The 16402-nt window shown below is 44.8% G+C and overlaps 1 protein-coding gene across 1 annotated transcript in view; it reads left to right on the forward strand.

Annotated features, from left to right (window-relative positions):
- LOC134578468 (uncharacterized) overlaps nt 1-16402 on the forward strand; it is a 214358-nt gene that overhangs the window by 89591 nt on the left and 108365 nt on the right. Inside the window, exon 3 of the mRNA XM_063437468.1 lies at nt 4870-5005. Within this exon, the coding sequence (XP_063293538.1) occupies nt 4870-5005 (136 nt within the window). The remainder of the gene's footprint in view (nt 1-4869; nt 5006-16402) is intronic.

Below are 16402 nucleotides of genomic sequence, written 5' to 3' on the forward strand. Positions count from 1 at the left end.
CCGCTGAGTACCAAGAATTCCAAGATGTATTTGACAAGGGTCAAGCCAGCGTTCTGCCACCACACCGTCCGTATGACTGTGGTATCGAACTCCAACCGGGTACCAATCCTCCCCGGGGCCGGATTTACCCACTGTCTGTAGCAGAGAATTGAGCCATGGAGGAGTATGTTACCGATGCACTGTCTAAGGGTTTTATTCGGAAGTCATCTTCTCCTGCCGGGGCCGGCTTTTTCTTTGTAAAGAAAAAAGATGGCGAGTTGAGACCCTGTATCGACTATAGGGGTCTCAATCGCATTACTATTAAGAATGCCTACCCCATTCCATTAATCACGGAGTTATTTGACCGCCTCAAGGGAGCAACGGTCTTCACCAAACTTGATCTGAGAGGGGCATATAATCTCGTCCGGATAAAAGAGGACCACGAATGGAAAACCGCATTTAACACCAGGAGCGGCCATTACGAATACCTAGTAATGCCCTTTGGTCTTTGCAATGCTCCGGCGGTTTTCCAAGAATTTATAAATGACGTCCTGCGAGATATGCTGCAGCAATGTGTGGTGGTTTATCTTGATGATATTCTGATCCATTCCACATCTCTCGAGAACCATCACGCAGACGTTTCTCGTGTTCTACAGAGACTTAGAGAAAATAATCTGTTCTGCAAATTGGAGAAATGTGAGTTTCACTGTAAACAGGTCACATTCTTGGGATATGTTATCTCAGATGCTGGATTCTCTATGGATCCGGAGAAACTTTCGGCTGTACTAAAATGGCCTCGACCTACGGGTCTTCGCTCTATACAACGTTTTCTGGGCTTCGCCAATTATTATCGGCAGTTCATACGCAACTTTTCTTCCTTGGTTAAACCTCTCACGGACATGACCAGGAGAGATGCTGATCCACAGCATTGGTCACAGGAAGCCATTACTGCCTTTGAGTCTCTCAAAGTCGCCTTTGCTGCTGCTCCTATACTGGCACACCCTAACCCTGCCTTACCATTCATTCTTGAGGTCGATGCGTCTGAGACAGGAGTGGGCGCCCTCCTGTCTCAACGTCCTAACCCAGAGAGCTCTAGGCATCCGTGCGGGTATTTCTCGAGGAAATTGAACCCGGCGGAATGCAATTACCAGATTGATGATAGAGAACTTCTAGCCATAATTTTAGCTCTCAAAGAATGGAGGCACCTTCTTGAGGGTACTTCAGTGCCAATCCTCATACTCACAGACCACAAGAATCTAACATATCTTTCTGAAGCTAAGCGACTTTCCCCCCGGCAAGCTAGATGGGCTCTCTTCCTATCAAGATTCAACTATGTGGTTTCTTACTTGCCCGGTACAAAAAACATTCGGGCTGATGCCTTGTCTCGACAGTTCTCCCCTCCATCTAGAGAGGAGATAACCCCTACTCCTGTGATTCCTCCGGACCATATACTGGCAACCATCCGTACTAACCTCACCTCACCCCTAGGCGAGGAGATTCTGGCTACACAAAGTAATGCTCCTCCAGAGAAACCTAATGGCCGTTGTTTTGTACCTATTAACCTCCGTACGAAAATATTGAGTACATACCACGACCTCAAAGCAGCTGGACATCCAGGCAAAAATCAGTTAATCTGGTCCGTATCCCGGCAATTTTGGTGGCCTAGTCTCCGTTCGGATGTCACCGCTTTTGTAGCTGCCTGTCCTGTGTGCGCTCAAAATAAAACCCCACGACACCCTCCAGTGGGTCTCCTGCAAACCATACCTAATGGTGAACGACCCTGGACCCACTTGTCCATGGATTTTATCGTAGATCTTCCGGTCTCCCGTGGCAATACAGTCGTTCTCATGGTTGCTGACCGATTCTCGAAGATGTCGCATTGCATTCCCTTGAAAAAACTACCAACTTCCCAGGAACTTGCAACAATTTTTGGTCGGGAGATCTTTCGTTTGCATGGGTTACCCAAAGTGATAGTCTCAGATAGGGGTAGCCAGTTCGTGTCCAGATTTTGGAGAGCTTTTTGTACGCAAATGGGAATTCAGCTTTCCTTCTCCTCTGCCTACCACCCGCAATCCAATGGTGCAGCGGAACGAGCTAACCAAACACTGGAACAGTTTCTGCCTTGCTACATTTCTGACCACCAGAACAACTGGTCTGATCTGCTACCCTGGGCGGAGTTTGCCCACAATAGTGCGATTAATGCCTCCTCCCGGCTATCCCCATTCCTGGCAAACTATGGGTTTCAACCGTCCATGTTGCCTGATACGTTCTTGCCACAGGAGATACCGGCATTGGAGGAACATCTCAGGGAACTCTGTTCCACTTGGGTGCAGGTTCAGAGTTCTTTGCAACGCGCAATGCAGAACTACAAACTCCAGGCCGACCGCAGACGCCTTCCTGCACCTACCTATCAGGTCGGAGAGAGGGTCTGGCTGTCTTCCCGCAACCTACGCCTCCGTGTTCCCTCACAAAAACTGGCACCCCGATACGTTGGGCCATTTCGTATACTTCGAAGGGTTAACCCTGTAGCTTACGCACTTGACCTTCCTGCTAACATGCGCATCTCAAATGTTTTCCATGTTTCCCTCTTGAAACCGTTGGTTTGTAATCGCTACACCACCTCAGAGCCACGTCCGCGTCCTGTTCTGATTGACAATCATGAGGAATATGAAATACGCAGCATCATTGACTCACGGGTCTTCAGAGGACAGATCCAATACTTGGTGCACTGGAAAGGATACGGTCCAGAGGAACGCTCCTGGGTTCCAGCCTCTGATGTCCATGCACCATCCCTCCTTCGTTCCTATCACGCCCGCTTCCCCTTGAAGCCCGGACCCACCAACAGAGATGGGGGGAGTCGTTGAGGGGGAGGTACTGTCAGGGTTTCTTTGCTGTTTTAAACAGCAACCCTTTTCTGTTTCAGTGATTGAGTTTCAGCTGCAATTACTATGAGCTCCTTCTGCTTGTTGCCACGGTTACTCACCTGTGAGTAGTAATCAACCCTGCTGCTAATCAGTTCTGCCTATTTAAGCAGCTAAGCCCAGAACCCCCTTGCGTGGTTTCCTGTTTCCCAGAAGTCTCCTTGTTCCTGTGTTTCCTGTTTGCTCCTGGTTCCTGACTCCGGCCTTGTTCCTGACTCCGCTGCTCTCCGTGCTCCTGATCCCTGGCTTGTCTGACTACCCGCTCTGGTGACTGACCCCTGCTTGATTCCTGGACTTTGCTTTTGTTATTTATTTGTTATTTATTAATAAAGGTGTGTTTGCATCTACTTCTGTCTCTGTCTGGTTCCTGGTCCCTGACACCTTTTAAAGATACACCCCAGGCAACAAGACCACTGTAATGCATTTGATAGCTCCTGTCATCATTAGTATGCTCTATTTTCGCATACTCAAATCTGTGGTTTTTCAGAATGTTACTCTGTAATTCTGCCTCCTTAGCCAAGCCTTTTTCCATTACAGAAAATCACTTCCTTATCAGAGTACGTACACAGTTCAGCCATTGATGGTATTGAGTGAGCTGAGCTTACTGGAAGCCATTAGAATGTGGGGACATCCAGGCAGATGCATAGTTAAGGAAATCACCACGTCTGTCTGATGTTTCCAGGTGGGCTATTACAGCTTAGCATTTTTCCGATTCCCTTGTCCAACCAAATCCAAAAGCTAAAATGTCCAACACTCTCTGTGAGTATACTATATGTGCTTTAATATTGAGTTGTGACATTTTTCCATCTCTGCTGTTTTAGATTACCCCCAGTTTAGCAAAAGGCCTTCAAAGATGGTAAAAATATATTGGAGGTCAGTGACTAAACCAAATTTTGCGGAGATTCGACAAGGGAAATGTAAATTTTAGTCCGGAATAGCTGGAATATTCCCCATTTCATTTTTTTCTCGAGTTCTGCTAATTCGACCTAGAATTGTAACTCTGTTTTCACTTCTGAATACATCTCACTGCCTCCTTCAATGATGACCACCCCTCTTCTGATTTACAGAAAATTGAAACCTACTTTAATTATTATTTTTCCTTAGGTGCTTTGTTTTGCAGTAGATATAGTATGGTTTTACTTTTAGTAAGGGTAGTGAGAGGTGTGAAAGGGATCTCCAAGGCATCAAAAAACATGGCTGTTACGTTGAAAAGAAAAAATATCTGTTTGGTCTGTGCTTTAGTCAAACCAGGATTCTGCTGTGTAGCTCCCGGCAGACACATTCAGCAGGGATTCACACCACCAGGAATTATTGTTATTGAGTTTTTTTTAATGTTCCATGCTTGTAATATTAAAATGGGACCTGTTAGCTGCATTGGAATTCTAAAGCTAATTTATCATCAATGCGCACTTCGCCTGATTAACTCAATCTTAATTGTGTTATATTGTCACTGTGTGGTGTGCTTGCCTGAAAATATTTTCTTTTGGCAGTAAGTTTGGCAGGAACAGGGGTGCCCAAAAGGTAGATCCCCAGATGTTGTAGAACTACAACTCCCATGATGCTTTGCATGCCTTTGGAATGTGTTTAGAATGGCAAAGCATCAGTGAAGCTGTAGTTTTAAAACATCTCAGGATCTACATTTTGGGCACCCATGTCTTAGAACAAGTGGTGGTCCTCCAGTGTTTGCCTTTTGTGTTAATAAAAAAAAACCTTACTGATTGCTAACTTTGGCTGTTACTCGTCTACATTCCCATGATGATTATTCATCCTTGAATAAAGTAATTAAGAAGTATCTGGGTTGCTTAGGTTGTTTATCACAGATCTAACCTGTTTTATAGTTGGTTTACAAGGGGTAAATCCTCTGGGAAGGTAAAGCGAGACCTAATCCTTTGGGTTGGCTGTATACAGGTATGGTGAAGCCACATTTCAGGACTGATCAGTTTAACGGAAACATGCTTATTCTTTACAGGTATCCAAATGGGATTTGCTGAATGTTACAGTTGGTCTTTATCACACCTACCTGCCTGATATCGAACTGGAGACTTTAAGAGAGAACATCTGTGGAAATGCTGCAAAGACGATCCTTTTTCTCCGGGACTCCCAAGGTTGGGATTATTTTAGTTATTGTAGTCTTTCCATGAGAAACTTGCTCCATATCACCCCTGAGTATTATCCCAACCCTAAGAGCTAAGCAGAATAAGATGTGACAGAACCCATTTGTTCCATGTGCTGTCAGAATGAAAGATCACCTGTGCCTCTTGACCAGATTTATACTGCTGAAACGCTATGCCAATTCATAATATCTCAATGTTTACTTGGTTTTATGATCTCTCCCTTCACAATAGCAAAAGTTTACCACACAAGGCCAATTAAAAAAAAAAAAAAAAAAAAAACCATTACAAAATGATATATAATTTATATATATATTTCTCTCTCTCTCTCTCTCTATATATATATATATATATATATATATATCTATATCTATATCTATATATACCGTATATACTAGAGTATAAGCCGACCCGAATATAAGCCGAGGCCCCTAATTTTACCCCCCAAAAACTGGGAAAACGTATTGACTCAAGTATAAGACTAGGGTGGGAAATGCAGCAGCTACTGGTACATTTCTAAATACAATTAGATCCTAAAAAAATTATATTAATTGAATATTTATTTGCAGCGTGTGCGTATGAATGCAGCGTGTGCGTATGAATGCAGCGTGTGTGTATGAGTGCAGCGTATGAGTATGAGTGCAGTGTGTGTGTGTGTGTGTGTTGCAGAGCCTTGTTGGGGGTTGGGCAATTTTATTATTATAATTTTTTTTATTATTTTAATAATTTTTTTATTATTATTTTTTATTATTATTATTATTTTTTTTATTATTATTTTAACTTTTTTTCGTCCCCCCTCCCTGCTTGATACATGGCAGGGAGGGGGGCTCTCACTCCCTGGTGGTCCAGTGGTTGGGCACTGTGTAGGAGGGGGGCTGGCAGGAAGCTCTTACTTACCTCTCCTGCAGCTCCTGTCGGCTCCCTTCTCCTCCGCGCCGGTCCGGTCAGCTCCCCTGTCAGCTCCCAGTGTAAGTCTTGCGAGAGCCGCACCATGACCCCGCGGCTCTCGCGAGACTTACACTGGGAGCTGACAGAGGTGCTGAACGGACCGGCGCGGAGGAGGAGGGAGCTGACAGGAGCTGCAGGAGAGGTAAGTGAACGCTCTGCAGCCCCCACAGCCCCCAGTCTGTATTATGGCAATGTAAGTTGATGCAATGTAAGTTGACAATTGACTCGAGTATAAGCCGAGTTGGGGTTTTTCAGCACAAAAAATGTTTTTTTTTTTACATGTTTATTTTGACTTACACTCCTTGTCAAGATGGGGTTCAGGTCATGTTTGCAAGACGCTGAACAGCTGGGGCGGCTGGTGAATTTTAAGATGGAGGGGCACTAGACTTCATTCCTCCTTAACTCTGTATGCACCATCTCCTGACCTGGCTGGCTGTGTCCGATATACTTTATGTACTCAACCCTTACTGGTAGTCCCCATACATTGCACAGAGCTTTCTATAATACAGAGATAACCATACAATACACAGAGTTGTTCACAATGCAGAGATATCAAAGTCTCTGTATAAAGTTACAACTATTTCTGTCTAACACTCGCTCACTTTGACACTGGCTCTCTAATTTTTTTTTTTAAATCTGATCTCCAGTAGTGTTCCTTGTATGAGTACGTTGAGTTTGACAGCTTCAGCTCTCCAATAAATGCTGCTGTGCTGCTATGAAATTTGTCCGCTACTCCTGACTTACTATCACCACTGCAGATTTATCATGTTGACAGCTGCAGGGACATTAAGGAATTTATCAGAATCCTGCTGCATTATTGTTCTGTGTTGTGAGCTGATTCTGCATGGATATCTTATAATTTCAGAAACGTTGTGGCAGATTGATCACCGCTCAGTGAAACTAATCATAACTAGAAAGTTAGGCTATCAGCTCAGAGAGAGCCAGCTCTCATTACACCACATTTGGTGTGCACAGGGTTAAAGGAGGAGCAGCATACCGATAGACTCCTTATTACCACGGAAGCTGTACATGTGATCAATATGCAGTGATAATATGGAGCTAAGAAAGAGCTGAGATTAGAACTACCAAAAATCAACTCACTTACAGCATCACAGCCCTAGCCTACATTGAGGAGCTTCCAGCATGGATGTCTCAGGTTTTTGCTACAGAGCCAAGCATTCTCAGCAAATGAGCTAAGCCCTTAGAGGACACTCTAAGCACTGAAAAAACTTTAACTTAATTAAGTATTTATGGTGTATAGATCATACACCCATACTATTTGTTTCTGTTGATGCTGCCTTAGCCACACCTTCCTTGGCTGTTACCAGTCTCCGTGGAAAAAAATGGTTTCATATTCAATGTGATCTAGCAGCACAGTTTGTTTACTTTAGACATTCTTACCTCCTGAAACAAGTGGAAAATAAAATAAAGAATGTTGAAAAATCCGAGAGTAATAGCCAGGGCCGGACTGGGAAAAAAATTAGACCCGGGCATTTTTCAATCAGAGCGGCCCCCCAAGGGCGGGGCCAGAGAGGGTGTGTTTTGTCATCACTAATTACAAGCACGCCCCCTCTCAAAGTGAGCATGTTGGTTCAATGCGCAGAGCCGCGCTGAAGAGCTCTGGCATTAGAAAAAGGCCCTGAATTTGTTCTGCGCAGCGCAAGCAAATTTAATAACATGCTTGCGCTGTGTTTGCTTTTAAATTGTCTCTGGTGTCTCCACAAGTGGGATACCAGAGGACAAAAGGGCCAGGAAAGTGTATGGTGCATGTGTTTGGAGCCTGCTTGAGGGATTGCGTGTGTGTACAGTGTGGTGTGGTATTGTGTAAATAGGTCAATTTAATTTGTGTTAGTGGTGTAATATGTGTGGCTAAGGGCTGTAGAGAGTGTATGTGAATAGAGGGCATAGTGTTATAGGTGTTGTAGCGAGTGTGTGTGTGTGTATAGGTGACGTAGTGTGTGTAGGCGTTGTAGAGAGGGTGTGTTTAGAGAATGTTGTATGTGTTTGCTGACAAGGAATGCAGTGTGTGTAGGAGTTCTAGTGTGTAAAGGACCCAGAGTGTGTATAGGACATTGTGTGTGTGTGTGTGTGTATATATAGGAGGATTAAGAGTGCATATAGGGTAAGGGATCTAGCGTGTATCTGGAGCGTAATGTGTGTAGTGGTGCAGTGTGAGGGTTGCTGTAGTGTATGTGTGTATGTGTGTATATATATATATATATATATATATATATATATATATATATATATTTGAACGTATTGTATGTGTGAGGGGCGTAGTGTGTGTGTATGTAAGAGGGGTGCTGTGTGTGAGGGTGTTTTTATCTGCCGTCACATTCTAGGTTTCTAATTTTCTTTGTTAAAGGGACACTCCAGGCACCCAGACCACTTCTGCTCATTGGTGTGGTCTGGGTGCCAACTCCCACTACCCTTAACCCTGCAAGTGTAATTATTGCAGTTTTTTATAAACTGCAATAATTACCTTGCAGGGTTAAGTCCTCCCCTAGTGGCTGTCTACTAGACAGCCACTAGAGGTCACTTCCTGCATCATAGCACAGATTATCTGTGCTAGAGCGTCGCTGGACGTCCTCACGCTGTGTGAGGACCTCCAGCGTCGCTCTATTCCCCATAGGGAAGCATTGAAATTCATTTTCAATGCTTTCCTATGGGGTGCGCCAATGCGCATGCGCGGCATTGGGACTCCTCGGCCGGTGGGCGGGATCAGTCTCGCCCACCGGCCGACGGAGGAAGAAGGTGGAGCGGCGGGGGAGGAGCAGGCAGCGACGTGGGACATGTCGCTGCCTGAGGTAAGTGACTGAAGGGGTTTTCACCCCTTCAGTAACCGGGGATTGGGGGGTGGGAGGGAGAGGGACCCTCCAGTGCCAGGAAAACGGATTGTTTTCCTGGCACTGGAGTTTCCCTTTAACTCACTGAGGGTTAATATATATATATATATATATATATGTGTGTGTGAGTGTGCTGTGTGTGTGTGTGAGTGTGCTGTGTGTGTGTGCTGTGTGCTGTGTGTGTGTGTGAGTGTGCTGTGTGTGTGAGCGAGGGTGCTGTGTTTGAGGGTGCTGAGTGCGCGCGTCTGAGGGTGCTGAGTGCGCGCGTCTGAGGGTGCTGAGTGCGCGCGTCTGAGGGTGCTGAGTGCGCGCGTCTGAGGGTGCTGAGTGCGTGCGTCTGAGGGTGCTGAGTGCGCGCGTCTGAGGGTGCTGAGTGCGCGCGTCTGAGGGTGCTGAGTGCGCGCGTCTGAGGGTGCTGAGTGCGCGCGTCTGAGGGTGCTGAGTGCGCGCGTCTGAGGGTGCTGTGTGCGCGCGTCTGAGGGTGCTGTGTGCGCGCGTCTGAGGGTGCGCTGTGCGCGCGTCTGGGGGTGCGCTGTGCGCGCGTCTGGGGGTGCGCTGTGCGCGCGTCTGGGGGTGCGCTGTGCGCGCGTCTGGGGGTGCGCTGTGCGCGCGTCTGGGGGTGCGCTGTGCGCGCGTCTGGGGGTGCGCTGTGCGCGCGTCTGGGGGTGCGCTGTGCGCGCGTCTGGGGGTGCGCTGTGCGCGCGTCTGGGGGTGCGCTGTGCGCGCATCTGTGGGTGCGCTGTGTGCGTTGTGTGCGTCTGGGGGTGCTGTGGGTGTTGTGTGTGTCTGGGGGTGCTGTGTGTGTGTGTGAATGTATTTTGTATTTAAATTAAAATATATATTTTTGTATTAATAATAAAAAAATAAAAAAAAATAAAAAAAAAGTTATATCCCCCCCTCCCTTCTTACCTTTAGCCGTTCTGCCATGATGTGAGCCGTTCTGCCATGAGGGGGGGGGACCATGCTTCCTTCCCTGGTGGTCCAGTGGTGAGAGTGAACTCTAGCCAGCAGGCTAGAGTTCACTCTCGCGAGATCTGAGCGTTGCCGCGGTAACCGCGGCAACGCTCAGACCTCGCGAGAGGACCCGGCGGAGCTGCTGGATAGAGCTCCGCCGGTCCTCTCTCCTGCCTCCCTCCCTCCCCAGCCAGCGGCCGCATGTCAGTGCCTGTGGGCCGGTGAGGGAGATCTTTGATCTCCCCTGCCGGCCTCGGCCCCACGGCCATCGCGGCCCACCGGGCATTTGCCCGGTGTGCCCGATGGCCAGTCCGGGCCTGGTAATAGCAGCGGTACCTAATAGTCCGGATTGTGTGGGGATTATTCCACTTCATGCCATTCATACCAGAGCTGTATTTAAGCTCTGAATATTGTGAGCAGTTCTACTATTATATACACAATATTATTTATCGTTCATACTACACCATTGGAGTTTTCTTTGTCTTCTGTTTTCTCCACATATCCACTTCCAAGTTGCGGACATACATCTGGGACTTTACAAACCATTTTATGTACAACTAGGACAACCATCTGCATATTTGGACTATATATATTCGGACTATGAGGTACCGCTGCTATTATTCTCTAGTATTTTTCAAAAATTTTTATTTTATTTTATTTTCCACTTGTTTTAGGCGCACCCTTATTCCTTCTTTTCTCTCCATTGTATTCTAAGGGGTTCAGAGGGGATTCCCCTTTTCTATAGGTGTGCTGCCTTGTTGTCATATTCCCTGTTTTCCTATCAGCGCTGAACCTCCTTCCTGATCTCGATTACATTCTTACCTCCTGCTCTTTTAATTGAACTTTTATCAGATAAACAAAGCTGTTGCTGACTTTAGCAAGCTATTAACAGAGCAAGCGTTATGAAATTCTAAAATTAAACACACTGTGCAAAAATGATTTTGAATTTTACAGGAAGTGTGTAGCGTGGCTGTGTAAGTCACAGCCAGGAAAGGCTTACCTAGGGCTGCAAAATGTTTTAATTTGCTTGTTATTGGCAGAGAATTGAGCAGTGAGCACCTTCGGGAAGAAGATGGCGATGGCCATGAAGGACAGGTTTTTAACTCCCCTTCCCATGTGCCCCTCGACCACTACTCTGCCAGCAGAGCAGTCACCGTCGTAATTATGCAAAGACAGAGACTCTTTAAGGACCATATGTTGGACTTTGCTGTCATGCCCATTGTACAGCGCTACATAATCTGATGGCGCTATATAAATAATAAAATAATACATAATAATACCAGTTTGTTCTCTAAAGTCCCTATGACAGCATATAGAGTCCTGCTTATTTTGCAATGGTAGCACCATGCTATCGATTATTGAATAGGATATGTAAAATTAAGCTTGTTATACCTTTTACTTAGTGTGTCCAGTTTTGTATACACTAGATGCTACTACTGTGTAAATGGATTTACATGTATGCATCATGATATAAACGATTTAATTTGTATGTATGTGCTATATAAATGAATATTATTAAAGGTACACTCCAGGTACCCATAGATGAAATATGCCATGTGTCTATAGCTTAAAGGGACACTGTAGTCACCAGAACAACCACAGCTTATTGAATTTGTTCTTGTGAGTGGAAACATTACCTTCAGGCTTTTTGCTGTAAACACTGTATTTTCAGAGAAAATGCAGTGTTTACATTACAGCCTAGTGATAACTTCACTGGCCACTTTTAGATAGCTGTTAGAGATCCTTCCTGGGTCATGATTGCCTAAAATGCATCCAAACATTCAGTATCTCCTCCCTGCATGCAGACACTGAACCTTCCTCATAGAGATTCATTGATTCAATTTATCTCTATGAGGAGATGCTGATTGGCCAGGGCTGTGCTCTGCCTCCTTGTCAGTCTCAGCCAATCCTATGGAGAAGCATTGTGATTGGATCAGGCCACCACTTCTAATGATGTCAGCAGACTGCTTGTTTTTCTGAGTCTAACAGCATGCAGAGTTACAGCTTCAGGCTTGAATACAGTAAGATTTTGCTATATGTATGGAGGCATGAGGGGCCCAGGGGGGCTAGATGGTGGTGTTAACATTAAAGGGTCAGGAATACATATTTGTGTTCCTGACCCTATAGTGATTCCTTAATGATCCCTGAGTCAGGTTTATCAATTTAAATTTTTTTTTTTTGCTGTGCAATGAGATACATTCATGCTTGACATGACCCAACAGCAGTTGCCAAACAAATCAAGAGACATATTACATAGCTTTTGCGTTGGATAACATAGGTAAATCATGCACATTTTTGGTAGATATTAGTCCGGCTAGGTAAGTAAATATAAACGTAAGATAAATGTAGGAGATATGCTAGAGTGGTAGAGGGTAAGAACAGATGCAGAATGGTACCTATACAAAGGGAAGGCAAACTGTAGCATGTTTATGGTAAGTCATGTACCAGCTTATGCCCACTCATTTAAAGTAAGAGATCCACTGGGAACACATTATACTAAAGGCACAAAACATGAAACAACTGAGAGTCCTGCACTGTTAAACAGAGTGGTGTGAAGATTTCGGTCAGCATGGGATCATCCAATACCACAAGCAGGCCGCAGGCAATCCATCTCCCCTCCTGCTTTAAGGTCACCTCTTGCTCTCCCAGAGGTCCCCGATGATAGCCAGGTTTCGTGCAGATGGTCAGAGGGAGGGTTGCATGCTTCCTTTCTCTGTGTCTTGCCGTGAAGGGGACCCAGTGGTGCCCTCTTGGGAGTAAACTTCATGGTGAATTGGGCCCCAGGGCTCTGCCGCTTGCGGGGAGCCTTCTGGCTACTGGAGTGGCTGGGTGGACGCACTTCTGAACGGGCCTTCAGCCCAGTGCAGGATTGATGGACCTTTGCTGCCTCTTTTTTTATCTGGCTACGCGGGTGAGGCTTGGAAGGTAGGTCTATGCTGTAAGCGCCTCCAGAAGGCTTGGCATATTTGGTCAAACCGTGTCTCGAAGTGCAGTCTCCATTGCTGGAGCTCTGGACCGGGATATCACACGCCAGTCCAAAGAGATGGGGGGGGCAGTGGGACAACAGGAGGGCTGCTGTGCAGTGCGGATCCCGTGTCGGGAGATCGGTCGCCTCCCCCTGCTCCCCCTGCTCAAAGGCAGACTGCAGTAATCCGGCAAGATAATCAGCTTGTGTGGCACCAAAGAGCTCAACTTTTCGTCACCTGTCATCTAGTGGCGCTTGTGTAGCATTTCAAGGCTATGTTGTGCCGTTATCGCAGTTTTATGTCGTGTAGGTCAGGAGCTGGAGCAGCACACTTCTGCTCAGCTCTGCGTTCAGGCCCCACCCCCATCTATTTACATTGTTAAGAAATAAATATTACCCATCTGCTCACTTTCTCCCTATCTGCAGTGTTACCTTTTTAGCTACAGTAGTACAGATGTGCATGATATCATCCAATATATCTGCATCAACGTAGGCAGCTTTTTGTGCTGTCTGATAGCTTTTCATATAAATAGGGCTGTGTTTCTGATGACATAGTTTAGTTTATGGATTTAAGGAACACTCCAGACACTATTACAATGCCATCTCAATTAAGTTGTTATGGTGCCAGGAGTCCTCTGGCAAAGTCTTACCTTTATGTATTTAGCCGTTGTTGAACGATTTAACTCTAAAGTTATGTCCCAAGGAACCTGTCGTTCCCTCTCCTCTTCTGCTCAGGCAAATGTGTAAGCATGAGCACGAGAAGTGAGGAGGTGGATGTGATTGGCTGAAAGTGTCATTAGGGTGAAGTTATGTTACCTGAAGGATTTCTCAAAAGGATTAAAGGATTCCTCTAAGCATTATAACCACTACAGTCTGCTGTAATGGCTATGATGCTAGGAGAATTCAACTGTAGTGACAATGATGCTATGAGAACCCTGGCCAGGCTCTGGATATCCTTGCCAGGCTCTGTATATCCTCAGTAGCATGGCTGAATGGCATCCGACTTCTTTATATCTGCCAAGGCCAGATCCCAATGCTGCTGCTTATTCGTTGGCTGAGAGCATCAGCTGAGCGCTCTCAGCTAACGAGTGAGCAACTGTGCACAGAAGATGCACATCATTTGACGGTTATTCTCTGCAGTCTGCCTGCTTCCTGTCACATGATGAGTATCGGTGACTTGGTCTGTATCACAATGAGCCTCATCGCCAGTCTGTTAACTCACCATGCTTGTCATGTGTTCCAAAAAGGAGCTGCATTCTGTGTCATGACAAGTCTCCGATGATATAGATAGGAGTCCCATTCTGTAACATGGCTCTCCAATCTTCCCATTCTCCATGCTTGTGATGTGATATATGGAGGAGCTGCAATCTACAATCTCCTCCCAAACCTGCCTGCTCCCTGCAGCAGATCAATAACAGACAAAGTGTATTTATATACCGTAATTTCAATATGCCAACGGTGCTGATTATTTTACATAATATATTAAATATTGTGCATGTTTCAATTACTCCTTGCAGGCCTAACCTAACCACAGTAAAAAGCTTTCATAAGCACAGAGAGACAGATTGCAGTTTAGTTCTGTAGGTGCTTAAAAATAAAATGAGCAATTTCGCACCATAACTGTTGCATATGTTTAGCATTTAAATAATACCCTGGCTCAAAATGATGCTAATTCTAATTGCAATAAGACTTTCATGATTTTCTGACAAATGTAAAAAAAAAAAAACCATTAGCATAATTAATACATGTGTTTTGGGCTCCATAATTGTTTAGAAAAAATGCTAGTTCTTAGATCGTCAGCAGTTGCACCGTTTCCTTTTTTTGACATAGTTGACATGAATTTTATTTGATTTACTCCTTAATTTTTCTTTTGGGGGTGGAGGGCATTGACATTTAATGATACTCTGTAGCACTTACAGCAGGGGTGCCCAAAAGGTAGAACTACAACTCCCTTGATGCTTTGCATGGCTCTAGAGTGACTTTTAGAATGGCAAAACCTCATGGGAGCTGTAGTTTTAAAACATCTGGGAATCTATATTTTGGGCACCCCTGACTTACAGACTACTTAAGCTTTTTCCCAAAGAAAGCTATAGGACAGAACAAATAAAAATCCATTCAGCGCTCGTGTTAGAAAAATATATTTTCACATAGTCTGTTAACCTTCTAACACCTGATAAAAACGTTCTCTAGGACATATTTGTGACACTGTGTGATATATGTAGTTGCCGCGTATCATAATGGTGGTGCATGTGGGCTCTGTATGTCATATGGGCATCAACGGTTGTACACGAACTGGGCCGTGTAGTTACTACATGCATTGTGGGTGCTAGTTGTCATGTGTAGATGTTACATGGGTACGTGCTTCATAGGTTTATTCATGTGGGTGCTGAATGTTAAGTGTATGTCATAGCGTGTTAGGTTTGATATTGGCGTAGTGTGAATGACACATATGCAATTATTCAGTAATGTGGCATGTAATATCTGGCGTCTAGATTTTCAAGCATACTCCTAGATCCAGACTATATTTGTAAAGCACTTAGCTAACCTACCAAATGTAAAACTATTTCTAAATGTGTATATATCTATCGCACAGCTTACTTGTGCTAACACTTCTGCAGATTGACACATTCACAAAATTGTGAAAAGGAAAATCATTTATGACAGATCTGAGATGATTTAGAGTGTTGTCATACAGTTAGTATTGCAGTCTATGAGTTTTATCTGCTAAACACTGAACTGTAGTCAGCTGAAAACTAAATTGCTAAGTTTAGGTAAATTACCGGTAGGTAAAAAAAAAACAACTGTTTCAATGTTGCAGAATGTTTTTTTTTTCGCCAGACTTTTTGACATTCAGACTCCAGTTCACTACAGTGTGTATTTTAGTGAATCATTTGTCTTCATGTTCATGCTGATAGTAGCAGGCTAGTAGTCTATCAGCCTTAACCTGGCCCTCATTTAAAAATGTCTGGATACTCTTTGTCCAACTATTTGGAACACTTTCATCCTCAAAGGCCAAAGGTGTTTTTTTTTATTTATTTTTTATTTTTTAAGCAGATAAGGCTTATATTGTATCTGAAATAAGAAAACACTAATATAATTTTAAAGGATCACTATAGGGTCAGGAACACAAACATGTATTCCTGACCCTATAGTGCTAAACCCACCATTAAGGTGGCTTGCCCCCCCCCCTCCCCCCCAGCCCCCTTATAAAAGTAAAACGTACCTTATTTGGAGTGCTGCGCAAGTCTGCCGGCACTGGCTCTGCCCCCTTTGTGACATCATCAAAATGGCCGATTTTTTGCCAATCCAATGTTTTCCCATAGGGAAAGCATTGGATTGGCTAACATCGGTATGGGGCGGGGCCAAACATAGTTTTGGCCAATCAGGACCTCCTCATAGAGATGCATTGAATCAATGCGTCTCTATAAGGAATATTCAGTGTCTCCATGCAGAGCGTGGGGACGCTGAATGGCAGGGCTGCTTACTATGCTGCCCTGAGCCTGGAAGCCCCTCCAGTGGCCACTTGGAGGTGTCCCTAGGGGCAATGTAAACACTGCCTTTTCTCTGAAAAGGCAGTGTTTACATGAAAATGCCTGAAGGGAGCTATTATACTCACCAGAACAACTACATTAAGCTGTAGTTGTTCTGGTAACTATAGTGTCCCTTTTAGAGTGCGGT

This window comes from Pelobates fuscus, chromosome 12 (genome assembly GCF_036172605.1).
Source record: "Pelobates fuscus isolate aPelFus1 chromosome 12, aPelFus1.pri, whole genome shotgun sequence".
Taxonomy (NCBI): Eukaryota; Metazoa; Chordata; class Amphibia; order Anura; family Pelobatidae; genus Pelobates; species Pelobates fuscus.